General features: G+C 37.7%; 1 protein-coding gene across 22 annotated transcripts in view; it reads left to right on the top strand.

The window, feature by feature from the left end:
* The window catches only part of EPB41L2 (erythrocyte membrane protein band 4.1 like 2), a 117,046-nt gene that overhangs the window by 60,554 nt on the left and 32,494 nt on the right, over positions 1 to 23,998 (top strand). For all 22 annotated transcript variants that reach the window (XM_054061286.1, XM_054061279.1, XM_054061285.1 and 19 more), the window contains 5 exons: positions 9,375 to 9,479; positions 14,765 to 14,807; positions 20,764 to 20,839; positions 22,178 to 22,396; positions 22,852 to 22,939. In XM_054061286.1, coding sequence (XP_053917261.1) covers positions 9,375 to 9,479; positions 14,765 to 14,807; positions 20,764 to 20,839; positions 22,178 to 22,396; positions 22,852 to 22,939 — 531 coding nt within the window. The remainder of the gene's footprint in view (positions 1 to 9,374; positions 9,480 to 14,764; positions 14,808 to 20,763; positions 20,840 to 22,177; positions 22,397 to 22,851; positions 22,940 to 23,998) is intronic.

Below are 23,998 nucleotides of genomic sequence, written 5' to 3'. Positions count from 1 at the left end.
ATCAGTACAGAATTTCATGATGTGCACTTCACTGCATCTGGAATTATTTTAGTTTGTTGAATGGATTAAGTATATATGCAAACTTAGCATGTATTATATGGATAAAATTGAGGATTTATTACTACACTTACATTGATGTAACTTCTGCATAACAAGACATTTTCTCTTTAAACTGGAGAGATATGGATTTGATGGGTGGATGGTAAGGTGGATAAGAAACTGGTTGGATGGTTGTATTCAGAGAGTAGTGGTCAATGGCTCGAAGTCCAGGTGAAGATCCGTGACAAATGGTGTCCCTAAGGGATCCATACTGGGACTGGTGCTGTTCAAAATGTTTGTCAATGATATTGACAGCGAGATTGAGTGCACCCTCAGCAAGTTGGTGAAGAACAGCAAGCTGAGTGGTGTAGTTGCCACACTGGAGGGATGAGATGTCATCCAGAGGGACCTGGACAGACTGGAGAAGTGGGCCTCTGAGAACCTCATGAGGTTCAACAAGGCCAAGTGAAAGGTCCTGCACCTGGGTCGGGGCAATCCTTATTTTCGGTACACGATGGGGGATGATGTGATTGAGAGCAGCCCTGTGGAGAAGGACTTGGGGGTGCTGGTTGGTGAGAAGTTTGACATGAGCCGGCAGTATGCGCTTGTAGACAATAAGGCTAACTGTATTCTAGGCTGCATCAAAAGAAGCGTGGCCAGCAGGGTGAGGGAGGAGATTCTGCCCCTCTATTCCTCTCTTGTGAGACCTCATCTGGAATACTGTGTCCAGGTCTGGAATCCTCAGCGTAAGAAGGATATGGAGCTGTTGGAATGGGTCCAGAGGAATGCTACAAAGATGATTGGAGGGCTGGAGCACCTTCCCTAAGAGGACAGGCTGAAAGAGTTGGGCTTGTTCAGCCTGGAGAAGAGATGGCTCAGAGGAGATCTTACAGTGACCCTTCAGTACCTGAAGGGGGCCTACAGGAAAGCTGGAGAGGGGCTATTCATAAAGGCTTGTCGGACAGGACCAGGGGAACAGGTATAAACTGGAGAGGGGCAGGTTTAGACTGGACATTAGGAAGAATTTCTTTAAAATGAGAGTGGTGAGACACTGGAATAGGTTGCCCAGGGAGGTTGTGGCTGCCCCATCCCTGGAGGTGTTCAAGGCCAGGTTGGATGGGGCCTTGGGCAGCCTGATTTAGTGGGATGTCCCTGCTTGTGGCAAGGGGTTTGGAACTAGATGATATTTAAGGTCCCTTCCAACCCTAACTATTCTATGTTTCTGTGATTCTTGGAGTCTATAGTGAGTCTAAGCACGTTTTGGAAAGAAGTGTATGTGACATGTAGAATACATTGAGAGATATTTAGAGAAAAATTGGTTTCTGTGACGCAGTTCGCTTCTGAAAGCGAATTCCTTTGTGTCTTGTCTCCTGTCATTTGTTGGTATGTGCGTAGAGTTGAAACTGATAGGAAGTGCTCAGTTAGAAAAAAAAAACAGATTTAACGTGTTGAGGTAGCAAGCTTATGTATGAAATTGTGTGGAAAAAAATCCCCATTCACTCATGGTGACTCAGCATGTGTTTACTGTGATATAGAGACATTTCTGCAAATGGCTGATGCTATTTTTCTGTAGTTCAGTATTTGTCATCAGATGTTGCAGTAGGAGTACAGGTATACTTGTATCCCTCTTGCTTCTTTGCCACTCATAGTTTTTATATAGCAATACTTACTTTCAGGATTGTTTTTCTTCTTTGCAGCTACCTAATGTTGTTTTGACAATAGAATCATTTCTTCTGGCTTGTCTTTGCAGGTCTTTCCCATTGCCCGAGGCAGGCCTGACGTGGTTCATGTTTGGCTTCCAACTTAAAGCATGGCTCGGGTATTTTTTTTGAAGGTTACTTTGTAAATTAATTTATCACCCCTGAGAGTAATCCCTTTGTTCTTTTGCCTTTAGAACTCTTTATTTTGCCTTAATAGGGCCTCTGACAGGCGTCAACTTGCCAGTTTGAGCTTAATTATTTTTCTACAGAACTATTTAAACTACTTTAGTTTATTTTATGATCATTTCCTTCAGTTTTTTTTCTCATCTTTGTTCTTTTATTACTTTGCTTTTAGATGCAAATTTGAAGGACCCAGTTTTTAGTATTTTTTCTAACTTCTCCAAATAGGCTTGTCTGAATTCCAGTGTGGATGCAACATGTAAGGTACCTCCACTGTTGCCTAGGGAAGTCCATGACCTCTCAGCATAATAAACCTGAGCCTTGTACCATGTGAAACCTATTCCATAATTCATTGTAATTTGTAATTCTTACTATGTAGTGTTTTATGGTCTTCCGTTATTTTTTTTTTCCCAGAAGTTAACTGTAGTCAGTTCTTGCCATCAGAATCTCTGTATGCATTGGTAGCTTGGATAGCTGATAAACTGTGTTGGTTGATAAATGATTAATCTGCATCTTGACTACTTGCTCTGAGAAATTAAAAAACTTGGTGTGAGTAGTGTCATGAAATATGATACCAAGCACTCTTCAAACTTGATTTATTTTAGTTTTTGGGAATTCAAAGTTTCATAAGGAAGCAAAATTAACCTCAATTGAAATGTTACAAGCTCTCTAACCTTTAGTCTGAAGTGTATAAAGTTCTTCAAGTCCACAGGTAGCTTTAAAGTAAAAATGTCTAAATCTCCATCTCTGACAAACTTCTGAATTGTATCATGAAGTAATATTGTATAGAAGCGCTGTACTAAAGATGTTGAAATGCATATACTGTATGTACATATATAGAGAACATGAGCAATTGATTCAATTAATTTTTTTTAACTTTAAAGTTATTGTAGTTCTTGGAGATAACGGTCCATATAGCCTCAGACTCTCCAGAGTAATGTATAAATTCCTGTAGAGGAGGAGAGAGGAAGAAACTATTGTTTGAGTAGTTTTGGAGGAGCGTGACTTAAAACAACCTTCACAGGCTCTGAACTGTTAGTGATTTTCAGGTGTCTTCTATGACTTTGAAAGAGAGTTCAGTTCACTTAGTTTCATGTTATTCGTATGTCAGAAAGACTTGTATGTGAAGATAAAAGATGTGTAGTGGTATTTGCCAAGGTTTGTAAATGACTGAATCTTTGTGCTTACTTGAAATGACAGAATCATATTAAAGGATAAAATAATAGGTTTATGATTCAACAGTGTAATCTTTGTGAGATGTTATGGCAGCTGAGTTGTAATAGCTTGGGTGAGCAGACTGTTGGAATGTTTGAGATTTAATTTCTAGAAGCAATTGTTTATTTTTAGCACAGTGCAAATGACACAATTTTGACATAATCCTTTCTTTATAATTGACATCTGGGGGAGCAGGTGTAAGCTACTAATCTTTTAGGATGATCTGTATGTGTCTTTTGAAGGAGTGTGATGTGTGAAAATGGACTTGCTTTTTTGTTCTCTCTCTTCTTTTGTGGTTTCCTAGGTGGTTGAGTGGAAATTTCATCAAGTTTGGAATAAAAACTTATTCAGATTTCTGCTTTAAATATAGCCTGGGTTTTAGACAAGAATAACACAGTTAAACAAACAAAAGTGCTAAGTGCGTAATGATTACTAGTTAGAAGCAAATGAAGATCCTATTAGGTTTGTTTACTGTGTTCAGTCAGTGGTCTAATTAAACATTTATAACAAAAGGCATTTAAAGGATGCCAGCATTGACCATATTTTATGCACGTATGAACAAGTGAAATATATTGGAGTTGACATAGATTCTGTGGTTACTTAGTTTAATACAAGTAAAATTTTTTTTCTTAATGTACAACAAAGATCAGCTTTTAACCCTGAATTAAGAAAAGTCAATGAACTTGATACAGAATAGACGTTTAATTGTAGTTGAGTTTTGATTTACAAATTTTTATTTTCTGACTGCTTCAATGTGTAGACTAGTGCTTGAATAAACCTAAGTGGTCTATTTAAATCATGACATTGTATTTAGAACAAGAAAAATAGAGATGATGTTACATTTGACACATTTTTAAAATATTGGTCCAGATTCAACAGATACCACCGAAAGTAATGTTTGTGTAAAGTCATCTTGGAGCCAAAAGATGCTCTACACCTCTATGAAGTTCATGCAGAGGGAACCAAAGCCCTTTCTTTCACCTCTGGCATCACCACAACCAAATGACTGTACATGGTATAAATGTACTTGTTTACATAGTCTGAACATACATACCAATTTTGGCACCAACATACAAATTGACAAGAAGAGTGCCTTTCTTATTCTTTCAGTACTCAAAATACTGAGTCCTGAAGGAAAATGATTTGCCAGGGTTTTAGACAGGTCTGAATACCTTCCCCCAAATCTAGGTAGGCCGATAACTCTCAGGAAGGTCTGAGTTACAAATGTGCTCTGAAAGTGACTGAAATGACTTTTGTAACCTGTATAAACATGGCCTACTGTGCTGTTTGGTTTCAATGGCAAAGGGGATATTGAGCTGATAGCAGCGATGAGCTCTTTTTACAGTTTGAAAGTCATCATTAACCTCACTGTGCTTTGGGCATAGATCCAAATGTTCTAGGTCTGAAAACTAGCAAGCCTTCCACCACTCCAGTATAACTTCTGCTCACCTGTTTTTCAAAGCCTGTCTTATTTCCGTGATGGTCTGTTAGCACCATCCATTCCAACTGTTTATACTTTGGCTTTTTTCCAGGCTGTGGCTACCAAAATTACATGCACGCCCTCCCACCCCTGGAAAAGAATTGCTGTCCAGCCAGATGTTGCTGGTCCTCCTCACTGCATGTCAGTGATGTAAGCCATAGTGCAGAGAGCACCAAATTTACTAGGGACAGCTAATAGGAGGGGAGGGGTGTCTCTGGGCTGCAGAGCTGGTTTCTGCCACAGAACTGGGTTTGTCCCTGGAAGCTTAGTGGCAGAGGAAGCATTGGAGATGCCCAGCAGCTATGCCCAGTGCATGACCATCAAGGACAGAGACAACTCTCTGGGCCTCCTGGGCACTGGGGCGAGCGCTCCAGAGGCCTTCCTTTAAGGGATGCTGGCCAGAAGGGGCAGCAGGTGGAGCTGCAGGGGGCTCTGTTACTCCTATCATAGGGCCACCACCTGGCATTGCAGCAGTGACGATACTGCAGGACAGGATAAAGCGGGCCTCATCCCATGTCTTGCTGGCTTGCCTGGTTTTCCAGGGGCAGCCCAAACATATCAGAGAGGGAATCCTTGAGGAACTGGTGGAATTACTTGGAGGAGGGAGGTAAGGGAGCGAGACTGGAGACTGGACAAAATTACTGGGCGTTCTCTGCTGCAAGCCCAGCTCCCATTGGGGCCATGTTCAAAGCTCATCTGATATACTGAAATCCTGCCTTAGCTTTTGGGGAAAAGATGTCTAAGGCTATTGGGCCTATTCAGCTGTGGCAAGACCCAAGGGAAATCCTTCCTGAGGAATACTGCAGAGCTCACTGTCCTCATCCCCTGCACAGACAGTGTCAGTAGCCATAAGAAATGGGATGCAGAGATGTTGCAAGGGCTGCTAGTTCATTAAGGCATGCACTGGTGTCCTACCAGGTGTGGGAAGGATTCTTTGCCCCAGGATCTATCAAGACAGGAATTTTGCTGTTTTTGGAAGCCCCTGAGATGACTCCAGGATGAAGGAAAATAGGGATTGGGCTTCTTTTGCTTGGGTTGCCCTGTGGGACGAGGAGACAGGTCTTTGCTCGTGTGCTCAGAGAATAGCTAAGTGCCAGCTCTGGGGTCAGGAAGAAGTTTTCCCTAGGGAAACACTGGTCCCCAGGGGATTTTTTTGCCTTCCTCTGCAGCATTGAGCGTGGCCTCTAGACAAGGCCCTTTGGGCCATTTTGGCTGGGTTCTTGCCTGTTGCTCTTGCACCTCCAAGGTGCCACTTGTGCCCTGCCTCTCCGTGGAAACGGTCAACAGCACTTCTGTTTTGCCTCATCAGCAAACTTCGTAATGGTGCACTCAACTCCTGCATCCGGATCACTGGCAAAAATATTGAACAAAACTAGTAGCCTGGAGGAACATCACTAGTATTTGTATTGCATTTGTAGCTGGCAACTCTTGTAGCCAAACGGATCCATAATATCCTATTCTAATTCCCAACTGCATAGAAATTTCCATTCTGTGTGTCTGCTGTGATTGCTTTGCTATGGTATGTTCTTGTGTGAAGAAGGTAAAGGACAAACCTTGTGACCCCTAGTTTCATGAAGCAGTTGTATTATGAGGTGGCATTTGGAGTGTCTAAATATAGATTGGGAAATTGGTACTGGAATCGTCTGTGTAATATACGTTCTTCTTATGCTTTCATGTTAAAAAAAGTGTAACTTGGGGGCGGTGCAGAATGTTGCTCTTCTGAGTACTCTTGTGTTTTAAATTACGGGCTCTGTGAGCCTGTTCTCAATTTTCTCACTTTGTTGAAGCCTCTTTGTATAGCTAGGCTGCATGTGCTCCCCTTCTTGATGGGGGAGCTGGGTATGGATTTATCCTTTTACTGCCATTTTGGCATTGGAATTTGGAATAAAGAGATTTCCTTTTTTTCAGTGCTAATGTTTGGTGTGCTATATATGCATATGGGTGTGTATATACACCTACATATAAATGTATATCTGTACATAAACGTAAAAGGTTACTGATGATCTTTTTTACACATTGGTTGTGACTGTCACTTGACACATCAACCAACTGGTGAAAAAAGACATAGAATCCTGTGCAAACCATGATGTTGCTTCTTAGTCTCCTGCTCTTCTGTTAAACAGTTTCTAACTTCTGAAATGACTGGATCACAGTAGTTGTCGTCTTTTTGTAACCTCAAGTCTTGTTTAAAGTCTCTCTCCTAGGAGCATGGGGTTTTCCAGAGAAATCATTATCATATAGTTTAAACTGTATAGTAATGCTTGTCTTCAAAGGGATTGCAAAGAAATTGCACTTTAAAAGTTTGGGTTTGTGAATTGAATAAGTTGGGATCTTAACTTTCTGAGTAGGATTTTATAAGGAGAACCATTGCTGATACTGAGGCTCGTTATGCTTTGAATCCGTAACAGAGCTCTATAAATGTCACTTTCTTAGGCTATGAGAACTTAGTATCATGCTGTTGTCTAGAATGTAGACTAACATAATTTGACATTGTGGTATTTTTCCTTATGTGGAAAAACTATAAACTTACTTAAAGCTCTTTAACGATACAGTAGACATAGGCAGTGTATCCCAGTTCTGTGTTGACTATGACTTCCTAAGAAGTAACTGCAATATTTTACTCTTATACTTGCAGTATATTTCCTGTGAACTTGGATGCTTTATATCTTTGTATGCTAAGACTTGATATCAACTGTTGGTTTTGGTTTATGAACTTTATGAAAAGCTATATGATTAGCAACTTCTGGTATGTACTTAATGATAGCGTATGCTAATCTAATTCTGCACTGATCTGTACATTTCTTTTACTGAAATATGTATACCTGGAACTTGCTTTTGCAAGGAGTGATCACTGATGTGCACAATGACCTAGGGAAAAAAAATTGTATGTATTACATGTACCTAAGCTGATTAAGATTCTTCAAACTCCCTCCTTTTTTCACTATTCCTGCTTTCGATTTAGTTCCCTACGTAACTGATGGGGGTTTTTTTAAGCTGAAGGTGTCAAAAGTAAGTGGTTACTTGAGACTGCTAGGGGAGTCATCTGTCTTTGCAAAAAGTGAAAATTCTGGAAGTACCACACAGCTCGCTGTTTCAGAACTGACTCTTTAAATTCCACTGCCTTGCTGTGATAGGCTATTAAATGTGCTCATTTTATGTTTCTTTGGAAGCTCTCTGATCTTTCGGACTGTAGTGTCAGCTGAACAATACAGTCTTGAATAAATAAAGCTTTGGATTCTTGGGGAATAAAACAACAATGCCTTCACTATTTGCTCAGCGCATACCTTATCTCCCCGCTCCATCCCCCCTTGGCCTTCATGTTTTGTGCTGTGGGGCCAAGCTGCAAGCAAGTGTGGAGCTTGGAGCATATTGTGAGCGCTCCGCTGTTATCTGCAGGACACAATGGCTGCAGTGTCGCCAGGGCCTACACAGGGGCAGTTGCTAGCGTGTCTGTGGAATTGCAGTGGTGTGTGGCATCTACTGAAATCTGTAGGATTTCTGCAAATGCAGAAATTCCTTTAAGCTGCCAGGCCTCTGAAAATGCCATGTCGTGGTCACATTGAAAAATGCCACAAATAGCAGAACAGTCATGGAGGAGTTGGTTCAAACTGGGAGACTGCATGCTATTCATGTTCAAATTTGAATTGTGGAAACAAATTCTCATCTTCTCCACCCCAAGTGTGTTGTGAGCTGTCTGTTCTAAAACTTAGTCTACTGTCAGCTGCCATCTCCAGTACAACAAACCTTTTCCCTGAAATCTGGTACAGAGATGTAGGGCCTGGGCCTGCTTTTCATTACCAGCAATAGTAAGATACAGGATACCCTTGCTTAATGTCCCAGTTCCAGGTACAAGAAGAACAGATAAAACTTCAGGATTAATTACCATTAGCTTAAGCTGTAATAATACTGAGCTACACCAAGCAGACTTTTTATTAAGAATGTTTTTGATTACTACTGTGAAGTACCAGGTGACAATATTGAAACTAACCTCAAATAAAATTGGGATTTTTTTTTTGTTGATTTTTCTTTTCTTACTACTAGCTTCCATAAATACTACTTTTTGGAAGTATAAACTTCTTTAGGGCCTGGAGTTTCAATGGATTTGTTGAGTACAGAGTTCCTAAATCTACAGACAGAATGCAGCCCTCTTATTTTCTGCCCCCCAAAACCTCTGCGGTAGAGACAGTTAGGTGTGTTACTTATATTCTGCTTAAACTTGTGCACTACATCTGCTGATCTGATCACTGATGGCTTGGTTTTCTTGGATTTCTTGTCTCTTGAAGATGATAAAATGCTTTATTTTTCTTGGGAGTTCCTGTTACCTCATTCATAAAACTCATGGAAATGTACACCAAAATGCTAGAAATGCAGAAGTTAACAGAAATTAACACTATAGGAAGTATTTTAATTTTTAGAAGACAATAGAGAAAAAGTTGGCTCGCGTGAAGAAGTATTGTTATTTTAAAAATCAAGAACCAGAAAAACTAAGAACTAATTAGTGACCCATAATGGTGCAGAATAGTTGAATTGATATAGGTGCTATATTTTCCTTGTGCATTCAAGTCAACTCTTTAGATGAATTGGAAAAGAAGTCTGTATTGTTGTCAGTGATGCATATAAGCAAATATGGTGAACAGTGAATCAAAGTTGCAGCTTTATAATCTATTTTATTGGTAATTTAACTTTTCCTCACTAATAGCATGTAATTACAGTATCTGTAATTAAGGATTTACTTCTAGTATGTTTTTTTTTTCCCTCAGAAAAGAGCAAAAGGCCAAGTGCTGTTTGACAAAGTGTGTGAACATCTCAATTTACTGGAAAAGGACTATTTTGGACTGTTGTTCTATGAGACTTCAGAACAGAAGGTAAGCCTGCATGAGGGGTTTCATTTGTTTGGGTTTCTACGTTGCTACTGACTTTAATGGTTCAGTGTGGTATATGTTATTAAATGTATACAATTAGAAATGTTTGAGTAAACCATTGCAAAACGTCAGTTCTAGTCTGCTGTAAACTTCCAGCACATGCGAGATGCTGATTTGTATATTAAGATACCTATCAATGTGTCTGCTTATTATTTAGAGTGAGAGAATATTTAAAACATCTGCATTTTTAGAAAACTGATTCATTGGTAGGGTTTGTAATTAAATAGTATGCTATCCCTGCAAGTGAAGACAGGAGATTTTAACATCTTATTTAAATGTCTGACAACTCCCCAAAGTTCTCAACAGCCCTGATGTCTGTAACTATTAGGCTTCAGAGTTCCTTTTTTATTCGTTTTAAACTTAAAGAAAATTTTGGAATTTGTTAAGATGAAAGTCTGGATTGGTGTGAAGTATGTCTTTTTCCCCCCTTTTTAAAAATTATTTATTCTAGTTTACTTCTAGTCAGACTACAGTTGTCTTGGTGTTTCTCAGTCATGTTAATGGCAGAACAGCACACCACACAAAAAGAGTCCATCTGTACATGTGTACATCTATGTGTGTTATCATGGATACTTATCTATAGTGTATTTAAATGAACTGGAGTTCCATAGTTTTATGGCACATTGAATAATGAAATTGTTTGTCCAAACTAGTTAAGCTCCTGTGAGGCACAAAGGATGGGTAGGAATGATTACTGAAATATTGTTACCAGTTCTGGCTTTCTCTGAAACTCTCAGGCTGAGGAAAATACCGAGGGCCTACTTTAGTCACTTAGCTGAGAAGTAGAGATTGATTGTCAGAGTTGAACTATTATATTCCTTAGAATATTCATTCAGATGTCTTTCAAAGTCTAAGAAGGAAAAGGAAGGATTGTTTAGTTGTAGATAGGGTAAAGAAGGTACTGTACCTAAATTTCCCAGTTTCAATGAGTGTCCTTTTTCTTCTGTTTTTCTTCTTTCTTCTTTGTTTGCTTGTTAAACAGGGATTATCTGTGTGCCCATTGCTGATGATTTGTGAGCTTTTAATTTTAAATTGATTTCCAAAGTTATTAGAGCAGATTTTGTGTTATGTAATTCATATATATTTTAGGAGTTTGGATATATGTACATGATGACTGCATTCTTCATTATTGTTTTGTGTTTACTGCCATTTTAGTAAGAACTGATCGTTTGATTTTGCTTTTTAACTGCAATAACTAGTGTTCTGTGATCACTATCTAGAAATATAAGCAGTGAGATGATAATTAACTATCTGGATAATGTGGTCACTGCTTTGATTATTTGCATATCCAGGGTAAATCTAGCACGGTCTTCAAAAGAAGAATAGACAGCTCGTCACCTAAATTATGGATAGCAGCAGGCTTTTAGTTAAACTTCTGGAGAGGTCCAGTCAGATTTGTTGTGAAGACTGAAAAAACTGCGGTTGTTGGATTTTATAGTCCTCATACCACTGAGTTATTAGTGTTATTTGGAGAAAGATAAAGAAGTCTTCCCTAGCAGATATGTATTTCCCACCTCCTGCTTTCTCTTGCAGGCTTAAGCTTAATTTATGGTGAACTGTAGGAACTACCAGCTTTTGATTACACTAGATTGTACCCAAAGTGCCATTATATGGATGCTACTATGCCTCTGATGCAGTTGTGATTGCCAGATGAGTGGGAATACCCAGGTTTTCAGCAAAGAATTTGAAAACATGGGCTTTAGCATGAACCAGTCACATAAAAAGCTTACAGTCCACCATAAAAGCCTGTAAGCTTTTATGGGTTGGGCAGTCTGTACTGTCTTACACCAGTTACATGGTATAAACTGATGTGATGTGTAGCTACTGCAGTATCTTAATACTGCAAAAGTGTGGGGTTTGTGCCGAGTTCCTCTTCCTCAGCTTCTGCTTACTTCTTTCTTGTAAGTTTGAAATTGTATAGTGGCACAGAATGTGCTCTAAGATTGAACATTTATTTTTGTTATTAAAAGGATTTATTTTTAATACATGGAAGAAGAGTGTTCAAATTGTTTTCAATAGGTTAAATATTTGTAGTATGCTTTTGATGAATCCTGTGCTTCTGTCTTAAGATTTTTAGATCTCAACTTTTTTTCCATTCTCTTAAAGAAAAAAAAAGGGAAAAAGTTCTACGTTTGGATTTAATTAATAGATAGAAAAGGAGAGGGAGGCTGATCGGTCTTGTTCAGCGATAGCTGCCAAAGAAAGCCTGAGGACTTGGAACTTTGACTGTTTTTAGGGCCTTCACTTTTGTTCACCTCTGTAGCAAGTTTGAATTCTTCTCTGTCTCAGTACTGGTTCTTTCTGATGCATTTTTTCCCCTCTTAAGACTGTTGCCTCTTTAGATTAAAATGTCACAAGTCTCTGACCTTCAGGCCAGTCAGTACTAAATGCTGAATGATGTGTTTTTCTCATTCTTGTGCACTTATCACAGCCACCCCTTTATGAGCCAGCTGTTGAACTCTATGGCAGCTGCGGGGTGTGGAAACTGAATGCCAGGCACTCTTTGAATTAGAGCTGCTCCCTAATGCATCACTGGGGTACCATTGGAGGAGGAGTCCCATTAACTTTTCTCTGTGGGTGTTCTTTGAGCTGAAACACAAGTTATGTCTTCAAATCAGACTGATTTTTGTTAGCTTTAATACATGTATTAGAACTATTTAGGTCAAATTACCCAATAATGATTTATTTTTTGGTTTTGCAAACGTTAAATTTATTGGTCTAGTTCAGTGACTTCATTGCATTATACCCTCAAAACTTCATGAATGCTCCTTTCACACTATAACTGGTCTGCAGAAGTGTTAGAAAGCTTCTGCTCTTATCTTCTGGGTACCAGCTGGAAATGCTGCTTTTCTGGATTTCTACAAAATACTTCTGTAGTAGTAGAGAACATTTTGTTGTTCTTTGGCAATGCATTGCTTTGTCTCTTCTATAACCTTACTGTTCACAAATTAAACGGATAGATTTCTGCATACTGGAGCACGGTAGTGTGTATACACTTGGTATTTTGTTTTGAAAGACAAATCTGTCTCTTATGCATATTCTATTTTAAGGTAGATTTTTTTTTAACAGTGTTTGGTTTATCCATAACAAAAAGCACAGATGTAAAAAAAAAACCACCCCAGTAATTATACATAGAAGTGGAATATAAGCATCAGATTTTATTTGGCAGAACAGTTGCAAAAGTTGATGACAAAGTCTGCTTCTAGCAAGCGTACTCCAGGTTCGGAAAATCCCAAAGTGAACTGTAACTTCTGTAAAGAAAAGATTATTCTTCTCACCTTGCAGTATATTCTGTATTGTCTGCTCTTTTCTCCTACTTTATAATGGTAAAAGATAAAGCACTGATAGTAGCATACTCATGAATCCTATTTTTCTATTGTGCTATATTCTATACTTATTTACTTTATTTACCTTATACTGTACCTTAGCTAAAATGTAAGGGTTTAAACTGCTTCTGGTTATCTCTGTGATTGGAAGAAAATAGTTGTGTATCTTTTCAGAATGGAATTAATGCCAAAACTGAAAACCTAGAATAAGAATTGTAGCTGAAGTGAGTCTCAACTAAAATTATTTGAAGACTTCTGTTGTCTTTCAAGGCCTTTCCATATCAAGACTTTGCCAACAGAGAGCAGTTTTTCAGACTTTAGCAGAATAAATGATATCCAAATCTTTCATGGGAGTGTTTTGTACCTCTTCCTTTAACAGCATTATGGACTGTATCTCTGGAAGAATTATAGTAGCTATGAAATGTAGAGGTTTCAGAGTTCTTAAAGCAATAAATGTGCAATTATTCTCTGATTACATCTGTATGTTTTTTGCATTTAATTTGTAAACAGTACTTCTCTAATATATTCGTGCTGCATTTGTGACAATCAACCTGGATCAAGGTCATTTACAACAGGGAACTTGTATTATGGGTCGTATTCATAGCCACATCCTTTATCAGCAGAGGTAGCCTACATTAAGGATCTATGCTAGTGCAAAAACATGTAGTTCCAAATTCTCCTAATCCATACAGACCCATAAAAATGTGGCCTATTATGTTTTGTATCCTTAAAATAAATTAGACCTTGGGTGGAAAAGCCTGTAATAAAGACTGAGGGATATGATATTGGGAAAACAATTGTTGCATCTGGCATTCGGTTCTGTAGACTGGAAGGCAAGTCACATTACATCCACTACTTGGCTTGGTTAGGAAAGAAACATTGCTAGAGATATGACTTTAGCAATATCTATGCTGGCACTGAGTTCCTCTCTGACTTAAAAGTTTCTAATGTGTGCAGTTGTTTGTGGAAATGCAAGTGTTTTGCTTGACCTTACAAGTTAGTTGCTAATTCTTCCCTACTTTGCACACATCTGTATTTGAAATGTGTTAAGTCCTGCCGGCAGGCTGGTCGTATGCCTGTGTGTTTATTCCATGTATGTGCTTGCATATGTGTATCTGGCCATGGGAAATAAAGGTTTAAACACTGTATAAAGTAAATTCTTTAACTGCAGTTAAAAGGCTTATTTTTCTAGTTTCTCTATTTTCTAACATCTATGGAAAATCATGAACAGGATTGTCTGAGTTACTGATGAATGTGTTACTGATGTTAGTTTCACTTGTCAAAGTTACATTTTTTTGGATGATCAGTCAAAAAGTCGCTTTGCATATATCAATAATAACTGAAATGCTATGAACCATTTAATAGATTGCATGAGGGAAGTCAGAAAGCAAGTGCATCAATTTGATTAGGTTTTTCTAAACACTTTTGAGTATTATCAGAACTGAAAAGTGTATTCTCTAGCACTAATAATGGGAATAACTTGTCTCTGGAGCTAAAGAGAAATCCTGTTTTAAGTAACTATGGCTGTGTAAATACCGACATGTAGAGATTATGTAGTCTGCTTATGTCAGTAAAAGGAGTGTGAAAGAAAATTGCATTTGTCAAATGTATTTTCTAGACCACCTCTACTGTAAGACTATCCACTTCGCAAAATTACAGGGCATAAATAGTCTAAAGAAATAAGAAAACAATGAAGGCAGTGGCATTACACACTTTGATTTATGTGCATGGGTGGGGAGGCTTGCTAGCAAATCACAAATTCAGTTTTAGAATTCTGGTGATTTTAAATTAGAACAGATGCCCGAACAATGCAAACTTCAACTGTGGTGTATGAAATTCCTTCACCATCTTCAGTCTGAAATGATTTTTAAATACTGGGTTTGTTTGTTGTTTTTTTTTCAGAACTGGCTAGATTCTTCAAAAGAAATTAAAAGACAAATTCGAAGTAAGTACTTCTGTATTCAGATGTTATGCTGCTTTTATTTCCTCACAGAAATATTCTTCATAAGCTTATTAGCCTGGATGTCAACTAAATTGTATATTTATACTATTAAAAGAATTTATATCTGATAATCATGTATTCAGCCTTAGAACAGAAAGCAAAGGTTCTATTTCTGTCCACCATCCAAGGAGAGAAATAATCACTCCTCCTTGTGCTGTATAAGTTGATGTTTATACTGGCTGCTGCCTCAAAAGTGTTGTACATGACTAATAGTTGATCTCTGCATCCTGAAACACTAGATGTTTTTCTACTTCGTGCTGATGTTTGGGTTATGGAATGGAGAATGTCATGTTGCAAAGATGGTCATAGCTGTTGCTATAGAAATTTCTAATTTCCAAGACTCACCAGCAGAATATGAAACTATAAAAAAGAACAGGTCTTACAGAAAAAGTATCTTTTTCCAATCCCGATCAGCTCAACATTGATATCTCCATTTCCAAAATGGAAATGGAATAGAGAGCATTACCTTTGAATGTCTCATTACAATGCTTTTCAGATCAAATCTGTGAGAAGTCTTTCTACTTCGTATACTCACTACACAATGAATAATTTACTTAACTCTTTTTGCATAAAAGGGTATAAACTCTTCACTAGCCAGGTACCTTTTGTAGTAGTTAAGGGAGTGAATGGAGAGTAAATTTGAGGAAATAATTTGAGTATACGTGTCTCAAAACAAGTAGCCACTTCAAAGTGCTAAACAGCTCTTGCCCTTACTGAAATTATTCTCATTGCTTTACTCATTTGTGGTCAATGCAGGTGTCTTATATTGTTTTGATTTTGATAGAAGCATTCTTTTATGACTGACAGTAATTGTAAGTGGCGAAGAGATGCTGGTAAGATTTACCCTTCCAACATCACAAGAATTTAAATTGGTTAAGGAACTGAGTTTGAACTCTTTTGGGGAATGTGATCCAGTGGGAGCACTTGTAGTTAACAGCAGTGTTATTTACAATGATAAATGGTGGTTTCTTTACTATTTGTAATTTCCTATTTTAAGGCAACAGTCACATTTTCCATAAATCAGTGGTATTATATCAATTAAACCTACTTCAAGTCTTCTGCATGCCAAAATAGACTAACTTCCATATTATATTCTGTGGGGTTTTTTATAAGAAATGAGGATCCCAGTGTTCTGAAGGTGGAATGCACTGGTGTAGGAGTGAGTGCAGTCTGTGCATTCTCATCTGATAAAGGATGGACTTAACTGGTTTTACTACTCAAGTTAAATGTAAAGTTATATTATTGCCTTTTGTCAGGAGAATGCTTGTTTAGCCATAAAGATTCTAGAAGGTTCATCACTGTACCTAGAATATGATTTTTCTGATCTGATGTAGGTTAACTGTGTCCACTTAAGGTAATAGCCTTTGTTTTCTGTAGGAATGGGTACTTTCAGGAGGTGGGTGAGTGCATTCTAAAATGACTGCCTGAAAGGGGAGCTAAACCAGCCTTGGCAAATGCTTTTTTCCACTCTTTGCATTGGCTATAGATGGGAGTCAGTGTTGTCTTAGGTAACTGAGGTTGAATGAAAGTACCAATTCGCCTCAAAAAAGGTAATGGTTATGGTGATAGAAAAGTTATTTTCTTTTTAGAAAGGAGTGATTAATTGTGGAGTGAAGACAAAAAACTTAATTTGCTTGTAACTTGGTTCAGTTTATTTATTCAGGGGGTTGAGGAAGGAAGTACTCTAATTTTATGGAATTGAATCAAAACAGATGAAATATTGCAATAGGTAGAGCAGCTGGTGGCGAGTCTTGGGCTTTGAGTTCAAACCTTGCTCCTTGTTCTTGTTGAGACTGTTCTTAACATCTTTTTGTTCATGGGCCTCTAGCCAATCAGACTGGGGAACTTAAACAGCCAAATGGAATACAGAGCTAAGTACAAGGGTCCTGCACCTGGGTCGGGGCAGTCCTTGGTTTCAGTACAGGGTGGGGGACTACATGATTGAGAGTAGCCCTGCTGAGAAGGACTTAGGGATGTTGGTGGACAAGAAGCTCGACATGAGCTGGATATGTGTGTTCACAGCCCAGAGAGCCAACTGTATCCTGGGGCTGCATCAGAAGAATCCTGAATCAAGGGAGGTGATCCTCCCTCTCTGCTCCACTCTGGAGAGACCCCTATCTGGAGTATTGAGTCCAGTTCTGGAATCCCCAACATAAGAACGATATGGAACTGTTGGAATGGGTCGAGAGGAGGGCTACAAAGATGATCAGAGGACCTCTACTGTAAGCCAAAGCAGAGAGAGTTGGGGTGGTTCAGCCTGAAGAAAAGGAGGCTCTGAGGACATCTTACAGCGACCTTCCAGTATCTGAATGGAGCCTGCAGGAAAGCTGAGGAGGGACTTCTAACAAGGCCATGTAGTGATAGGACAAGGGGAGAATGGCTTTAAATTGTAAAGAGGGAGATTCAGGTTAGACATTCAGAAGAAATTCTTTACCCTGAGAGTGGTGAGGCACTGGAACAGGTTGCCCAGGGAAGCTGTGAATGCCCCATCCCTGGAGGTGTTCAAGGCCAGATTGAATGGGGTCTTGAGCAGCCTGGTCTGGTGGGAGGTGTCTCTGCCTATGGCAGGGAGGCTGTAACTGGATGATCTTCAAGGTTCCCTTCCAACCCAAACCATTCTATGATTCTTTGAGACATAGTTAGCCAACAATTAAAGTAGTTTTGGGAACATCAGGGAGCTGAAATGGATTTTTTTACCTTGGCTCTATGGTATGTTTTGCAATGCAGCTTATACATTTTAACTACTCAGGAAAGAGAATAATATGGAAGGATAATGATATGGTTAAATAAGTATCTTTTCAAATTACACAGTAGACCAAATGTTGATATATTCATAAGTACAGTTCTGAGAATTACAAGTTTAGAATTTTGCAACACAGTGAACCAAAGCATTTAAACTTGCAGCATGTATTTGAAGTGCTAAGTTAGCAGTTTAAATGTATGGCTCTGGCTGGCTGATTTTAATGCTAACAAGACAGTTAAGCTCAGTCACGAAAATATGATCAGTATTTCATATCCATCCTTTATATGAATAACTGTATCTGTAGAAGTTGTGGCTAATGTCAGTCTGAGTTGATTATGTTGAAGTCTAGCTTATAGTTGAAGAGAAATAAGTACCTGTGCCAGGGAAGAGCTGTCCTGGAGGAAAGCTTCTGTATGTCTACTAATTATAAAGAATGATTTTGCAGTTTGGAGATGTCCGAGTTTGTGAGCTGATTCTTGTTAGTCCAACTAGGCCTGGCTGGACTCTGGGGTTTCTTTTTCATATTTTGAATGTGCAAACTGGATATAGATCTCATTTCTTTAATTTTCTTGAAGGCAAGTTGAGCAAAATTGTTGAAGTTACTTTCTTAATTTGATGGCACTTTTCACATGTCTGTGAGCAGTGTGTGTCCTAGTCCTGCAGTAAGCAAAAAATGTTATTTGAGAGACAGAGGTATCATCAGTAAAAGCTAGAAAAATCCTTCACTGGAGAGAAAAAAAAAAAACCAAGCCTCCCTGATTTCTCAGTTTGAATGGGATGAATCATGTTAATTTGTATGCTTCTAGCTGATTGGTTATATTGCATTCTTTTTCTCTAAGAATGTGCCTAAAGTTGCTGCAGAAGCATTTTTGAGGTAACAAGCTGGGTAGAAAAATTCTTAGCATTTCTATAGTCCATATTATTAAACATCAAAACAGACAGCCTTATCAAGGACAAAATGGTAAATATAATTTTAAATATCAGTTGTTTGGGGTTTTTTTTGCCTTGACCACCAATTCAAAGCTCCAGTAATAGTGTGCATTATTGTGTGAAGACAATTATGTTTGTATGTATCCATTATGTGGCTATACACAGTATGCTGTAGTGAGAAGTATAAATATAGGTTGTGCGCATTGTAATATCCTTGTTAGTCTATATTCAGGAGATGATAAACACACTTTCAGGCAACATAGAAAGTTACAAACTGTCCAGAAAATATTTAGTAGAGAGTCAACTACAGTATTTTTTTTCTATGAATTAGCTATGAGAATTAGTACAAGTAGACACTGAAATTTTTCACGTAGCCTATAGATTCAGAGGATTTATGCTCTTTTTAGCTTTTTGTGAAGAATATAGATTCCCCATCGCTTTCAAAGGGGTTCTTGGTCTTCTGGCTACAGTGCTTTCTGAAAGCTACTTGTGAAAATGCTGTCAAGAAAGAGATACAGGTTTAGGCAGGAATTCATTTGTGACTAGTTTCACTGCAGTTTCATACCAGGAAAGCTTGAAGATGGGTTAAGTACCTGTGTAGAAGGATACATCCTTCATCTGTCTCCCTGCCCTACAGCCTTCTTAACATGACACGTCTCCCTGAACGCTTGTTGTGTAGGCTTTTTGGCCAATTGTTTCTCTTCATCAATTTGGCTTACTCAATACTAGCAGCTTTTCATTAAGTGATGTGAATTCCCTGGGAGATAAATGATGGAAGGTGTGCTAAATCTATCCCAGCTTTAATTCTGTTTGTTCCTGTTATGTGTATTAATTACTATTAGACACTTCTAAAGCTATTTTTCTCTTAATTGTGTCGTGCACTAGATTGCAGTAGTTGATGCAATGAGGCACGTTTTTCCACAAATTGGTCCTGTGTATAAAGCCAATAAACCAGGCTTTCTCATCTAAGCAGTTCTGCCTTTGTTTTGTCAGAAGTTGTCATCGTTCTAAGAAATAACTGATGACTGTAAGTCCTAAGATGTGCTAAAACCCTGAGGTCTCAAAAGGAAATACTGATTTAGCAGCTAGATGGAGAATGAGGTTCACATTTAAACAGAAATTGAAGTGCTCCCGTAAATAGTCATGTCTCAAAAGCTGAATTTTTTGAAATGTTGAAGGACCTTAGAAATTTTGGTGCAGAGCACTTTACCTTTAATACCTGCAGAATTTTAAGGTGGGGATTTATTAAAGAAAATAACATTAAACAAAAATATCAGCACTCTTTGGTAGCATAATGTTGGAAATAGCATCTCAGTCTTGGGGATTTTGTTATTGTTAAATAACAAAAATTTTGAAAAAAATGTTTATTTTATCTGTGTAGGACAGAATTTTCAAGTTGTTTACTGTCCAAAACTCATCATTAAAAAGCTTTATAAAATGATTACCTTTTTAGCAAAAATATTTGGTAAAGTCTTTCACCACAATATTTGTATTAGGAGAAAAGGGGCAAGCGGAAGATGAAAAAAACTACCTACTTGTTTTGATAATATTTTGAATTATTTAAGTTTCAGCACATGGACATTATAATATTACTTTCATTATGTTTGGCAAAATATGATAAAGCTTAACTGCATTTGCTTTCAAGCAGCATGCAACACCAAACAGTTACATCTTTTTCCTGTTTTGGGGTTTTCTGTTATATCTGCATTGTGCTTAGAATCTGTTTGAATTAGAGAAGTTATACGTTTTGTCAAGTTATTAGTACTTTCCAATGAATATATTCCTCTTGCACATAGTATTACAATACTGATGTAGATTAATATACTGAGACTGTATTTTAATTATTTTAATTAAAAAACTTGATTTTGACATCTCATCTTCAGAGTTGTTGTACAGTCTCTCAAACTAATGGGAGGACTGTTTGCCTTAGAGGAATTGGAAATAAGCACAAATTCAATGCTAGTGTCTTTGAACACGTAATATCTTATTGGTAGGTCTCAATTAAAAACTTCTGATATTTATGTAACTTATTGTAAAGCATTCTTTAAAACCTGATAATGAAAATAATGTATGATTTTTACTAATATACTGTAAAAAAAAAAAAAGGGTTAAAACCTTTCAAGATTTTAGTGGTTTAAGTTTTATGATTGCCTAAGATTTTGCAGTAAGGTTCTTCCTCTGCGTGTTTCAACTTGTCTGAGATTAACAGACATTTTCCATGTTTAGGATTACCTTGGCTATTCACCTTTAATGTGAAGTTTTATCCTCCTGATCCTTCACAGTTGACTGAAGATATCACTAGGTATGTATAGCTCCTTATTTTGAACTTAAAAGTTACTGTTAGTCTAATTTGAAGACCATGTCAAATTTCTTCTTCAGTTTCTGGATGCTGTAATGGGTTTGGCTATTACTGTGGAACACTACAGATGTTCTTGTACCAACTGCTTTTTCGATCGGGGTTGAAACGGGAAAATAAACTTATGGAAGAAACCTGAGAAGAATTTAATGATAAAAGGGGGATATGATTTTGCTGCTTTATTATATAGCAAATCAGGATGGGGGGGCGTGGGTGTAAAGAGTGAAACTCAAAGGATCCAAGATATTGGGTAATAATCTGAGCTAGGTTGTGAAAACAGTTTTATACTTACGCATTAAACAAAACCAACAAAAATAATAAAACCTAAAAATAATTCTCCTAAATTCTTAGATCGAAAGTACTTAAAATGCACTCAATACCAGGGATCTAAAAAGCACGATTGCAAGACTAACCTAAGCAGCAAGTAGAATGCAAGGACTTTTTTTCAGGCGTGATGGAAAACCTAAATGTTTGGGTTTGGAGTTAGCAGATGCTGCTGAGGCAGGGTATATGTGCATATCGTATCATTCTTCTGCACAAAGTAAGACAGCTACACATGTATGTAGTTGATAGGCTACTGCAAATATACATTCAGTATGCAGTGTATTTAAAATGTTGTTTTCTTGAAAATATTCAACTAGTTGCTTGACTTTTCAGTTGTGTATTCAACTGATAAAAGCATTTTTATGGTTATAGCTGAAAGTTAAATTCCTGACATGTTAAGAGTGACTCATAAAACCTTTTTTTATTTACATTTAAAAATGTATGCTAGGGTAACTTGTTAAATTTGGTAGGACACTGTGTGCAGTACCTGAGATATTAAATTCTAATATATAGATGGTTTAAGGAAGACAGTTGTGTTCCGTACTAAAAAGTCTTTCTTTTGTATTACATAACTTGATTCTCTCATGAACCACAAGGGATGTAAGGTTAAAATTTGAAGCAAAGGATAACTTCTATGGAAATACCCAGGTTTTTATTTTTTAAGCTCGGATACCTGCAGGCTGGAATGTGAAATGGAGTTCCTCAATCAGCTTTTGTTATACTGGAAGTCTGGAGTTATTTATGCAAGTAATACTGGCTCTTAAAAATGGAAGTTAAATTTATTGTGTAGCAATAATGCTCAAATAGCATAAGGTGTAGCAAATTATTGATGCATTGACATTTTAAAATATGCTTATATTATCACATGTATCTCAATAAATGCTGCTGTGTGTCTCAGACGTGCCATTGGTAACACTTTCTCGGTTCTTGTTTTTTTTTCCCCTTTCCTTTGTTTTGCAGATATTTCTTGTGCCTACAGCTCCGTCAGGACATTGTTTCTGGCCGGCTGCCATGTTCTTTTGTGACTCACGCCCTCCTTGGTTCATATACCTTGCAGGCTGAGCTGGGTGATCATGACCTAGCAGAGCACCGCAGTGACTACATCAGTGAATTCCAGTTTGCACCCAATCAAACTCAAGAATTGGAAGAGAAAGTAGCTGAGCTCCACAAAACACACAGGTGTGTCAGATACAGTGGGATTAAAGGAAATCATTATGCTTTGTCATGTTTGTCAGTTCTTTTCAGAATACGCGTAAAGGTGCTAAGCTGATGTTTTTGCTACTTTGGCGATCTTCTGCTATGTAACTAGGACCTCTTTAGTGTTTATAAAAATTTCAGTTTGAAAACAGTAGCTTCACTAAGATCTCAGACAAGAAATTTGGAGAAAATATTTTATCTGAGCATGTGAATTAGTTTAAGCAATATACAGCTAAAATATTTTCAAAGAGTGAAGGTGGAAATCTCTACTAACGGAATATAATATGCTTTTAGAAAACAATTTTCCCTTTAGGGCAAAAATGCTATTCATACCTTACAAACTAAGGGTTTTCTATGTGTGTGAATTCTAGGATGCTGCTCAGTGTTAATTCTCAGTTCTTTTGTCCGTAAACTCAAGGCTTATTCAATGATTTTAGGGGCTTGACTCCAGCACAGGCGGATTCCCAATTCCTAGAAAATGCTAAGAGGCTCTCTATGTATGGAGTGGATTTGCATCATGCCAAGGTACTGGGGACTTGTTTTGTTTTGTTTTAGGATAGACGTGCTTAGTATTTAAGGATGTGGAATTATAAAGGTTACTTTAAAAATTTCATACCCTCGTTTCTTAGATATAAGCCTTCTATCTCTCCATCGTAATAATTACTCAGTTTACAGCTCAGAATTTATTTTAAATCTGTTTATTTAATGTGTAGACATATGTGCAGCATGGCAAGAACCTCTTATTCAAAAGAGCAGCTAAATACTTCTTAAATGACAGATTCTTGATACTGAGGAGACATAGGGCCATAAAGCTTAAAAGAACACAATTATTTCTGTAATGCCAATGTGTGCTTTTTCCACTCCTCTCAGATCAAATTTGCATCTCTAGTGGGATTTTTTTTTAGTTAAAGAATCAACAAACCAACTAACCAACACCCTTTCAGTTCCCTTGCACAAATCCAGAGTCTCAAATCTTTACGAAAATTAATGTATCATAAGTGTATGAGTCCTATAGTTAAAAAAGAAAACCAAGACTTATGCACTGGAGAAACATTGTTTAATTCTGTTGCACATAGAGACACTGTGCACTTGTTTTTGCAATTTTCCATAAACTTCTTTCCTGCGTTCTGTTAGAATCACTTGAAAGAAATATACTTAAATTTTTATACATGTCCATTAACTATGAATAACATCTATTCATTTTTTAATACAAGTGCAGCATGGCAGTTCACTTGGTCTGTAGTGTTTTCAGGGACTTTTTTTTTTTTTTTAGTTTTATTGGGGCTCCTTTTGCCATAGTGAACTAACTGCAAGCATGAGAACCACTGTTTCATAGAATCCACTTGCAGCTGTTAGTTATGCTAGTGAAGCAACTTCTTAATGACAGTGCTGTATTTGATGTAACTGACCTGTTGTTAGGAAGGACATGAGATTCTGCTGTATTGAGTAGTGTTACAGTATATTGAAGCCCTCTGAGTAAATGATTAGATATGTGGCCTGTAGAACTTCCATCAAACGTTGTCAGTGGAACAGAACACTCAGAAACCCAGCCAGCATTTTGACTATCATTATGTTGACATTTTC

Source organism: Cuculus canorus, chromosome 3 (genome assembly GCF_017976375.1).
Source record: "Cuculus canorus isolate bCucCan1 chromosome 3, bCucCan1.pri, whole genome shotgun sequence".
Taxonomy (NCBI): Eukaryota; Metazoa; Chordata; class Aves; order Cuculiformes; family Cuculidae; genus Cuculus; species Cuculus canorus.
The sequence above is the reverse complement of the archived record's forward strand: the minus strand, read 5'-3'. Positions and strand labels throughout refer to the sequence as shown.